Source organism: Megascapheus bottae, chromosome 7 (genome assembly GCF_031878675.1).
Source record: "Megascapheus bottae isolate mThoBot1 chromosome 7, mThoBot2.hap1, whole genome shotgun sequence".
Classification (NCBI taxonomy): Eukaryota; Metazoa; Chordata; class Mammalia; order Rodentia; family Geomyidae; genus Megascapheus; species Megascapheus bottae.
The window spans coordinates 75,287,417-75,299,690 of NC_143515.1; the positions used below are offsets into that span (position 1 = coordinate 75,287,417).

The window sequence follows — 12,274 nt, forward strand, 5'->3', positions numbered from 1 at the left end:
ATATGTGTGTGTGTGTATATATATATATATATACTATGTAGTTATATGTGTACATTTACTTATGAATATAGGAAATAATCATATACATATGTGTATATATGTAATACATATTCATAAATATGAATTATAATTTTTTATTTTAATGTATAGAGGGGTTACAGTTATATTTGCCAGATAAAAGGTGCATTACTTCTCACACATGGGCACCCCTTCTCGTGTTTCATAAATGTTTTGAAATACTTTCATTTCTCCTTGTCCCCATACTTGAATGTTTTCTTCAACATGTTTGCTGGAGAGTCACATCTGATTTATGGTTTCATTGCAACAATTTTGATCCAATATTTTCACTCAGAAATTCTTTTTGAATCTATCTAGAAGAAATGAATAATCCCACTTACTGCAATCACAGGACACTGTGCAGTTGACACATGTTATCTGTCATTCACACAGCAGACCTGATCTTGCAGATAAAGGAATTGAAGCTCAGAAGTTAAATAACCCCAGGCTTCACAAGCTACTGCATGCAGAGGGGAGTATTCTAACCACTGGCCTCTGCTCAGCTTGGTTTGTTTCTCTCTGACATGCCTAGCTCACAGACATCCTCAGAGCTGCATGAGGCCCTACCAGTCCTTGACGTGGTCAGACTTCCTCCGAGTACACATGCCGACTCTCATGACCTGCCTTCTCTTGTCACTAAGAAGTCTGTATCCCAGCCCTGTTCAGAAGGGAGCATCCTTTCCATTCATCTCATTCCTTCATATGCATCAGGCAGTGAGGCCCTGGGCCAGAGTGGAGTTCCACAGGCTCAAAGTAAAAAGAGGGATGATTTCCTGAAAATTTATTCTGTGAGCACTTTAGAACTGCTACTGGATATATAGAAAGACTTTATGAAATCTAGGATGAGACTGAGGCATTTCTAAAGCATACTAAACTAAGCACAGTATATTTGTTCTGATTTGATCTCCCTCCCTCCTATCCTTTCAGCTCAGAGGTTTATACTTACCAGTTAGGTATTCTAACACTGAAGCGTATCCCTAGTCCTTTTTTTGCTGTAGTTGCTTTTCAAGTAGTATCTCATGTTTTTCCGTGGGGATGACTTTAGACCATGGACCTATGTTGTAGCTGGGCTGGCATTCATACCCAACTTATTGGTGGAGGTAATGTCTTCCTTTTTGCCCAAGCTGGCTCTGGGCCATGATTCTGTTGATTTCCATTCCTGACTAGCTGGCATTACAATCAGGAACCACCATACCTGGCCCTGTTTTGTGCATCGTATTATAAATTTGCATGTCATCCTTGGGCAGGGACCAGGAGAATCTCTACATTGTTCCAGTTTCAGCATGTGGGCTGTTGAAGTAGACATCTTGGTTTGGTTCTTAGCCAAATATCATTCTGCAAGAAAAGATTTTTCTTAGGCCAGGTGTTGGTAGTTCACACCTATAATCCTGAGATCTTAGAATTCCAGTTTAAAGCTAGCCTGGGCAGGAATGGCCATGAGACTTATCTCCAGTTAAACACACACACACACACACACACACACACACACACACACACACACACACACACATCAAAAACAACAACAAAAAAGCCACAGAAGAGCTGTGGCTCAAAAGTGGTAGAGGAAAAAATACCCAGGCCCTGAGTTCAAGAAAAACATTTCTTATGTTTCTTGTACTTGTGGCTGAGATGGCATTTTACCTTGCTCACACCCTCTGTCCCCCTTTTTGTTTGGTTATGGGGTTTGAATTCAGTGCCCGGAGGCTGTCCCTTAGCTGCTTTTTAGTCAAGGCTAGTGCTCTAAGACTTTGAACACCCACTTCTGGTTTTCTGGTGGGTAATTAGAGATAAGAGTCTCTTGGACTTTCCTGCCTGGGCTGGCATGGAACCATGATCCTCAGATCTCAGCTTCCTGAGTAGCTAGGATTACGGGTGTGAGACATGGGCACCTGGCATGCCTGGTGGTTTTCTGAGAACAGTCTTAGCTGAACTATTTGATTTGCGTAGTATTGGGGATTGAATCCAGGTCTTTGAGCACATTAGGCAAATGTTTTACCTCTTGAGGACATGCCCACCAGCCCTTTTGTTTGCATTTATTAATTTTTTTTTTGAGACAGGGTCTTGCTAATTTTGCCTTAGCTGGCCTTGAACTTGCTCCTCCTGTTTCTACCTCTCAGTAGCTGGGATTGCAAGGATGCTACCGTGCTTGCAATTGTAGTGCAGCCTTGTCCTTTTTGGACTCTCCAGCATCAGTGACTGGCTCTTCCTTCCCTTGGTTCTGCTGATCTTGGTAGAGCTCTTCAGGACCTAGAGCTCTAGGTTAAATGCAGAGTCCTGAGTTCCAGCTCCACTTTCAACTCTCAAGAATGAGATGAGGCCATCCATCTATAACACAACTTCTGGTGAAGATAATGTGACATGTGTGAGACCCCCACTGCCTACATTGGTGGTAATGTCTCTTTCTGAAATTAGGGTTCAGTCATAGATTTCTTTATGCCTTTATTTCTTTTTTTTGGGGGGGTGGCAGTACTAGGGCTTGAACTCAGGGCTTCACGGACTTTCCTGCCGTGGCTGGCTTTGAACCACAGTCACCAGATCTTAGTCTCCAGAGTAGCTAGGATTACAGGCGTGAGCCACTGGTGCCCAGCCCAATAACCTCATTTTTAAAAAATTTCATATGCAACATTTTGGGTAAATTAGCTCATTCTACTTTTATACTTTCTCTTTTAGAGCAGTGACTAAAGTCATTCATTTTCTCCACCACCCAAAGACCAAATCAGTTTTATTGAAAATTTATTATGTGTAAAATAGTGAATTCAGACCAGTTATTTAGGTTATAGACAAATTATATTATAGGTATTGTCTTACTTTTGATTTCACTAATTGAATGAGATGTGTAGATTGCTAACCTGTGTGTCACAGAAATCCTTTGTTATTATGAGAGCTGGGTCAAGTGTCCTGAGGCTGCGAAGCCCTGCTCTTCTTCCTGCCAGACAGCAGGAAGGAGGTGGAGCCGATCGTGGCCTTGTCTTTGATTTTCTGGCTCCCACTGCTGGCCCCCACAGAAAATCCTTTAAAATGAGTTCTCATGGCACTTTTGAACATCTTTCCTTCCGTAGACAAACCAATGCATGATTGTAGTACCTCCAAAATAGCCAAAACATTAAAATTCAAGAAGAGGAGGGACAAGAAGGAAGGCAGTTTAAAGATTTGCTTGAGCAACCTCATTGTTAGCTGACCAGGACAAGGTGCAAATTACTTTGTTCAAGTGTTTGAGACCAAAAGTGTTTTCGAGTTCAGCTTTGGGAATATTTGTATCATGTGATATGTTGGGGATGTGACCCAAGATTTATTTGGGTGTCATCTGTACTATATATGCAGCCCGAAGGTAATATTACAGAACATTTTAGTGCACCCACATCTGATTTATAACCTGTCACCTGGGGTCAGGTGTGACATCACTCAGCCCTCAAAACACGCTTTGGAGTGTTTGGGATTTCAGATCTTTTGGTCAGGGATATTCAGCCTGGCAATCTCTGGTGTCTAGTTTTAGGCCCTTATAAAACTATACAAGAAAAGTATGATAGACTTGTAACTTCTAGGAGACTCACAGGTTTCATGCAGTGTATCCCAGCCTGCTTTGAGCGGTCCTCTGAGCTGACACAACAGACCTTGCTTAAGGCTAGGGCAGTGTTGTTAGTGCTCCTGTCATTGTTACACTCACAAGTGACCTCAAGGGACAGGGCAGAGAATTCTCTCTGGGCAGGCCCATCCTAGCTGTTCAGTGTATAAAACTACTGCTCTGAGGCAAAAGCAGATTGAATGATAAACTGTTTAGCCAATAACTATACCCTATTCCTGAGGCAGTGGAGGAAATTCGCCTTTAATGTACTGATCAAGTCATAGTGTGAGCAGCTCTGAGAAAGGGGAAGGAACAAGCCCACCATGTCTGTCCCAAGTATACACCGAGTGCAGGGCACTGCTCGTCTGTGGCCTCCCCAGTCTGTGCTCCCTGGTCAGCTCTGCAGACTGCAGTGGAACTTTGGCTCTGTTTAAGAATTCCTCATCACAGTAATAAGTTGTATTCATTTCAATGCGTTGTGTCTTTCTCCATTAGAATTAGCACCAGCAATAACCCATGGGTGAGACTGGCCACGGTGATGCTGACCAGGTGTACAGTGGAGAACAAGAAGAATCTGGGGAATGAGGTGTTAAAAATGTGCCGTTCCTTATACAACACCCAGCAGATGCTGCCCGCGGAGGTGAGTCTCTGGTGGCTTCTGAGGAGTGTGAGGCTTTCTTCTTAGAACCCTTCATTCTAAGCAATCCTTTGACTGTATTCCAGGAATATTTAGCCTAACCATCCCTGGTAAGGCCATCATTAGTAGCAGATCAAATAAAGAACAATGGAGAAAGGATGCTTGGAAAAAAGTTTTCTTTATCAGAGCTCAGTATTCATTCCTACAAATCCCAGAGCAGAATCCACTTTCCGTATTCCTTTGGGTGGCCTTGTATATCTGATCCAGATGCTGTCCCAGGAGGTCAGAATAGTTCTGTGTTATCTGTCTGAAACAGGGTAGTGGTAAAGGAATCCATAAAAGCCACAGCTCTTTGCCCCGAAACCAGCCAAGCCCTCTGATTTGAACATACTTCCTTGACCTCATTGTTAAGAGACTACACAAACTAGGGTACAAACTCAACCACCTCTGATTTGGCATTTGTTCTCTGATCCATCCCATGATATTATCGTCTCAGAGGCACTTGACTGTCCATGTCTGTGTGCACATATTTTGTACATGCTGTTAATTACAGCCCATGCTCTGGATCTCACTGCAGCAGTGAATTGTTTGAACAGTTTACATCTGAAATATAAGCATTTGGATGATGATAATAAAGTAATTGGTTTTGAGTTTTCACTTAGTAATAGATAAATTTAAAAAACTAAATATGATCATTTGAATTCTTACTACTCATCCAGGAAAACTTATTATGAATCACAGTTAATGAATTTGTCTTTTCAATAAGGGACTAGATAAGATATATGTATTTGGTGCCAGTATTAGAACTGGAATTCAGTAAACTTCGTACTCTCCATTGGCTTTTTTAAAAATAAGACTTAATTAACATTGACTTTTACATCATATTTCAAATGTCATGTTTAACAAACAAATATTCAAGAAGGGAATCTCTGGGAGTTTGGCCTAGTGGTAGAGTGCTTGTCTAGCATGCACGAAGACCCGAGTTCGATTCCTCAGTACCACATATATAGAGAAACCTGGAGACAGTGGCTGTGGCTCAAGTGGTTGAGTACTAGCCTTGAGAAAGCCCACCGACAACACTCAGGCCCTGAGTTCAAGCCCCAGGACTAGCAAAAAAAACAAAAAAAAAGAAAGTTCTAAGTGATTGTATTCATTGGCTTTTTCATTCAAGGCTATCATTCTACTACTTGAGTCATACCTCCACTTCTAGGCTTTTGCTGGTTAATTGCCTGGGCTGGCTTTACCCATGATCCTCATATCTCAGCCTCCTGAGATGGTAGGATTATAGGTGTGAGCCACCAGTGCCTGGCTAGATAAGTTTTTTTTTACTTAAATTTTTAAATGTTTTACTCACTTAAAAAAGTCTTCCATCCACCAAGCTAGCTAAATTATTTTATAAACTATTTTAAATGCCAACCCTGAAAACATTATCTGCTTATTGTATTGAGTGTGATTTGGCTGGGTAGCATGGTCCACTGGTGTCAGCTATTTCCTCACCTATGTCTCCAGCCTGGAAGGAGGCTTATCTGAAATTACCTACCCTGCTTCATCCACAGTGAGTAGATCACTGTGCTCTGGGATTCTCCTGGGGTGGACAGAGGAATAGGTCAGTGTTACCTCTCTTTTGCTGAAATGAAAGGTAATTATTCAAGTTCTGTTGGCATCATGACTTTTCTTCATTTCCTTTATGCTGCCTTAGTTAATTTTCTTAATTGGACACAGTGATAGATATTTCTTAAGTGCGTTCATTAGAAGAGGTTTGAAAGCAATGTATACTAGTTTTGTTGGTGGCTAATTATGCTTACACACACACTAAAAGTATTACAAAGGAAGGATCATTACTAGAAAGTGGAAATATCCTTTTATTTCACCACATTCACAAGTTACATAGCTTAATTTCAGATTTCATAGTATTTGATAGGACTGTGGTGGTGAAAATATCCACGACAGGCTCATATTTCAGTCTGGTATCTTTGGTTGCCTTGCTCTGGTTACTGAAGCATATAAGTCCTGTCTTCCTGACTGAACTCTTGGCTGTCCTCACCTTTTCCCCTCATCCCCTTTCCATCCCTGTCCCACTCCAACATCCTCACTGGGGTCTTTGTCATTCGTTAGAATGCCTCTGTGACTGCCTGCTCGTGCTTACGACACTTGCCTCATTGGGGCCATCACGTCTTTCCTTCAGAGAAAAATTCTTGCAACATAAAACCATTGTCTTTCACTGGTCATGTGTCCCACAATCTTTGGTCATGTGTCCCACAATCTTGAAAGTTCTGGATTTTTTCTTCTCAATTTGTATCCATGGCAATAGAGAAGTCCTTCTCAGGAGCAGAGATGTATAGGAAAAGATATAACATGGGTTGTTGCTGTTCACACATGTAAGATGCCAAGTTTCAGCAATTTGTGACTGACCCCAAAGGGCCAAGCTTTTACTGAGCCACAGCATGACTTAGAGTCACAGATTCTACAAATCATTGTGTGGGATTGTCACCCCACTACTAAGTAAGCTTACTAACTCTCGGCTCCCGAATCTCAAATGTGAATCCTCTCCCTTGTGGTCGAGTTACTTTCTAGAATGGCAGGAACCTGGGTTTAGAATCAGACCAGATTTTGATTCAAGTCATGTAACCCTTTTTACAATTCTCTCTTCTGATTAGCTGGGCTAACATAGTTCTCAAAGGATTTGTGGAGACAACTCAGTGAGGTGGTCCATTGGGACAGCCTAGCAAGCAGTGGGAGTTCAGTTTGGAATAGCTACATCTCTTCACCAGAGAGATTAAGCCATTGTGACCCTAGAGGCTCCAGAGAACAAGGGACCAAAAACGTTCCTGTGTGCAGCGCCTGGCCTCCAGCATGGGAGGCATCCTACAGAGGGGAGGCTCACCCCGCTCCAGGGCCTGTGGCACCTGGGACAGCCCCCATGGGCCCTGCATCCCGGGTATCAGGTGACCATCTGGAGGGTTATGGGAAGCTGGAAAGGGTGCTCATAGGCTGGTCTTGCTTCCCTGGTTGTCTCAAAAAAGACAAAAACGAAAACAAAACATAAAATCAAACCAACTACTGGGGATGGAATGTGGAGGAAGAGTAAATATTTGGCTGATAGCTGTTAGCTAAGAGGTAAGGAATACTTAGAGGTCCACCTAAACTGAAGTCTTTCATTCTTGGGTATCCTTGCCTGGCCCTGTGCCGTCTACCCACTATGTGTCTTTAGAAAGGCAGGCCAGTTATCTCATAAAATTTATCATTAAAACTAAGGTCAGCCAAGTATTGTGCTTAGTGTAAACATCATAAATTGCTGAGAATTTCTTTATGGATTTCTACTAACTTATTGCATAAGCAAGTATGAACATTAGAAGAGGGAATTACATATAAGCTTCCTTAAGCATGGCAGATGCCAAGTAAGTGGGGAATAGGGAGAACAAGAACCATATTTGTTCTCAAAAGGGGCAAAAGATGGATGTTTACAGTGGCCCAGCACACAAAACAAGATGTTATGAGAACTTGGGAAGTGGAGGTCCCTTCCCAGAGGAGGTGAGATCTTCAGTGCCTTCTTTAACTGGGACTTGAAGAGAAAGGGCAGAGGTTACCCCATATGAGGGGCAATTGCCATGGGCAACATGTGACGATCACAGTTAAAACTAGAGTAAATTAGGCCAAGTGCTTGTGGCTCATGCCTGTAATTAATCCTAGTTACTCAGAAGGCTGAGACCTGAAGTGATTAGAAGCCAGCCTGGGCAGGAGAGTCTATGAGACTCTTACCACCAGAAAGCCGCAAGAGGAGCTGTGGCTAATGTAGTATAGAGCACAATCCTTGAGGAAAAAAACCTAGAGACAATGCCTAGGCTCTGTATTCAAGCCCTAGGACTGACTGGCACAAAGGAAGGAAGGAAGGAAGGAAGGAAGGAAGGAAGGAAGGAAGGAAGGAAGGAAGGAAGGAAAAGAAGGAAGGAAGGAAGGAAAGAAAGAAAGAAAATGAAAAAAAAATTAAATGCTGTTCCTCTGGGCGCCAGTGGCTTATACCTATAATCCTAACTGCTCAGGAGGCTGAGGTCTGAGGACCACGGTTCAAAGCCAGCCCAGGCATAAAAGTCTGTAAAGCTCTTATCTCCAATTAATTACCAGAAAAACCAGAAGTTTCAAGCGATAGAGTGCTAGCCTTGCACTGAAGAGCTCAGAGACAGTGCCCAGGCCCAGAGTTCAAGTCCCACAACCAACCAAAAAAAAAAAAAAAAGTGCAGTTCCCTAGGTGCACTAACCACACCTGTACTGTGGCCCCTACATTGGACAGTGCGGATGCAGAATGCTTTTGCAGTGTAGAAAGGCCCCTGGGCAATGCTCTTTGTGGCTGTGCAGGCAGGGAGCCTGAGAGTATCAAGTATCACGTCAGGCATGGCAGCCAGGCCAGACCATTCCCCCTGTATTCTTCCACATGCTTTCTGCAACTCTAATCTTCCCAGCTTTGACCCAGGCCTTTGGAGAGACACCTGTACAGGCATATTCTCGAAGGCACACCATACTTGTATGACTAGAATCCAGAGCGCTTACACTGTGTACGTCTACAAAACACTTTGCAGAAGACAGCCCTGCACTCTGAAATCTGAAGGCCTTGGTGATCTCCAGGACAGACGTGCTGTGTGGAGGCGAGAAAGCTACAACACACGAATTGCAATGAGGACTTTGTCCTAAGCTTTAAATGGAACTTCTTTGTGTCAGTCTCACTTTATCTCTGCTTTATAATGTAAAGGAATTTTGAAAATACCATCTATTTGAATTTTTCTTTTCTGATCTGCTCCTGCGGAGCCTCATGGGGAGATTGGTCCCCCGGAGAGCCGTGATCCTCCAGTCATTGTCTTCAAAACAACCCTGGCTTTCTGCTTCCCTATAATGGGGCTGCCTTCATTATCTGCTCTTTGGTCCAAGCATTCTGTTCTTTGTGTCATCCAGAGTCAGGATGAGCTTGCTAGGGCAAAACAGCTTGCAAGGTTTATATATATATAATTCTTTTATGCCTTTGTTGTGTGCATTATACTATTGTCCCTTTTGTTGTGTAGAATTATCATATGTTACCTTATTTTAAATCCTGTTCTCTGGCCACATGCTCACCCAGGATGAAAAAGCTGAGAGTAAAATTCAGGCATACCTGTAGAAATCCATGAAGTTTCATTTTTCTGTACCACAAATAGTTTCCATGAAGATAGAATATCTTGTGTGTCAAGCAGTAGCGTACCTGCCTAGCAAGCATAAGCTCTGGGCTCCAAACCCAAGGCTTCAAAAGAAATAAAAATATATCTAGGCTATATCAGGGATTCCATTCACTGTGGCAGCAGAATTGTAAAGAGGTTTTGTATTATTTCCTGATTTCCTTTGTTTTAGTGCATTATAGCTAGGTATCGAGAACATTAGCAATTGAAACAGCTATTATTCTGAAGCCTGTAACATATGTTCAGTGTTGCACCTATGTTCATTAACACATACATGCACACATGCACATACACACATATACACCTACACATGTCAAACTGCAAAGCACATATAGACAGGGACCCTCCCCACACATTTTGCTTGTGGGCATTCTAGTGTGAGAGCTGGGGAAGATAAATGAGCACTAGATGCACACAACAGTGCCATCCAGCCACTAGAAATAGTGCATGTGAACATCTGACATCTTGGAGAGATAAACTACATTTGACTTCATTTGCCCTGAAGCAAGTGGCATGGCCCTGCGTGTGCTTTATACACAGGTGTGCACATACACATACACACACTCCTAGTGAAAGGGCAGAAAGATGCTGCAGAGCTGAGACATACTTCGGAGTCTGCTCACCTGGTGCCCCTGTGGTTTCAGAGCGTGAAGGAGCTGAGCCTTCTGCTGCTTCGCCAGTCCCTCCTGCTCCCCTCCCTGAAGCTCCTCCTGGAGAGCCAAGACGAGAGCATGCATGCAGAGGCCCTGCAGCAAATCTCCACTGTCACTGAGGTATGTCTACTGGATTTCCGGATTTGCCTCCAAGAAGTGGACTAACAGACTCATGAAAAATAATGGTGACTAAATACTTTATGTTCAGTCTTCTCTGAGCCACAGGTAGCTGTCTCCACAGTCAGAATTGGGTGGGTTTACAGACATTTACTCCACTCATCTTACGAGCCAGACTCTGTTTGGAAACACTCATAGATGTAGTGGCATGTAAACCTTATAGGCCAGTCTTCATGACTTGAAGAGTAGGGAGTTACTGGGCGCAGACAGGTGTTTTTATCCTGGATGTCTACCTCTGGGTAGCCACTAAAAAAAAGGTGGGAAATGATAATTGTCAGTGATAACTGTAACTGATCTGGAAATAGACATTACCAATAAAATGAGCAAGCTGCTACCTTCATCACCTAACTGCATGTTTGAGACTGGAAGAGTGTCTGCAGAGGTTTGGGGGTCTCCCCATTATCATTAGTGATATCACGATCGCTAATGGCTAAGGTGGGACCCCTGGGAACGCGGGATGCAAGTACAGAAGGGACCCAGTGCTACATTGCTCCTTGATTATCTGTGCAAAAATGACAATTGGGTGACTCGAGACTGCATGTGAAATTGAGGATTATAGTGAGTTTATTTCTTCTTGTTTTCTTGTAAATCCAAATAATGAGGAAGTAGAGCAAGCTGAAGGAAATTGGGTTACATTCAGCGCATTTTTGCCTGCTTTCTACCATACTTGTTTTAGACTCTATTCTGGCATTCTCTGGGGCCTCTTAGAGAACAAAATAGTAATGTATTATACATGGTCTTTCCCTCCTCACCCTGCATGGAGTTCTCCTGATGTACTCCTGATTATGATTCCAGAGGCAAGTGCATCCATTTTCATTTTAAAGATTGTTTCTCTCAAATGCACCTGTCAGAACTGCAACAGAACAGAGATCTTTAACTGTTGGCCAACCTAGCCACACAATGCTCCCCCCCCACCCCTACCCATACATTGGAAGTACACTATCAAAGTAATAAATCTAACTGAGAACACCACAGCGAACAAGCCATGTTACGATGTACACCTGAGCATGTGCTCTATGGTACTGACACTGGTTTCAGTGTGACCCTGACAGCTGTGGGAAGTTTGCCAACGGGTGGCATAATGGCCCCAAACCTTGTTACCCATCAGGTACAACAATCAGAGCCACTGGTGTAACGTAGATGCCTCACCTGTCATTGAGAACCTTACTTTTAGGAACTCCGTCATGAGACTTAGCTGTAACTTATCTACACTAACTGGGGTGTTCATATTAAGCTAGGTTGTGTTTTACTGAGTAAAAGGCTGACTAGCTTTAGGCCTTTTGCATTCTCCATTGACCTAAAGTTACAGACTTTTTCATATTTTAACATTTGTTGGCTTTTCATTTTAAAATAAATTTGAATTCACATTCATTTGTGAGAAGTCTTATGCTCTTTAACCAGCTTCCTATGATGGGGTAAAAATCTTGCATAGTTATGTTTATTTTCACCAGAATGAAAATGGTGAAAATTTCAGATTTTCATCAGTTTTCTGCACACCGTGGTATGTACATGTGTCTTTCTGTGTGTATAGTTCTCTGTGGTATTGGTTCACATAGATTCCTGTGTCTAAAGCTAGTCAAGATCCACGAATGTTCATCATGAGGATACCCTCGTTCTGCCTTGTTAGACTGAGTTATCTTCACCTGCCTGCCTCCTAAGCAAGCCCTGGCAACTGCTAATCTGTTCTCCGTCTCACAGCTTGTCATTTCAAGTGTGCTATAGACGTGAAATTTGATTGTACTTTATCATTGTACTCCCACTGTAGTAGAGTCATTGTGATGGTTAGCCTGGATTGTCAACTTGATTGACTTGATAAATGCCTAGGAGATTAGTAAAGCATATCTGTGTGTATCTGTGTGCGTGCATATGTGTGAGGGTGTTTCTAGAGACAGATTCTTAGGGCCCTGACCTAATGAATGGCTTAGTCCATTGATGGATTCAAAGTTTAAGCAGACTCGTGGGAGACAGTTGAACTGTGGAGAGCTAA

The 12,274-nt window shown here is 42.7% G+C and overlaps 1 protein-coding gene across 1 annotated transcript in view; it reads left to right on the forward strand.

Annotated features, from left to right (window-relative positions):
• Positions 1 to 12,274, forward strand: part of Nbas (NBAS subunit of NRZ tethering complex) — a 262,549-nt gene that overhangs the window by 242,523 nt on the left and 7,752 nt on the right. Inside the window, exons 50-51 of the mRNA XM_090337434.1 lie at positions 4,115 to 4,259; positions 10,102 to 10,230. Coding sequence (XP_090193560.1) covers positions 4,115 to 4,259; positions 10,102 to 10,230 — 274 coding nt within the window. The remainder of the gene's footprint in view (positions 1 to 4,114; positions 4,260 to 10,101; positions 10,231 to 12,274) is intronic.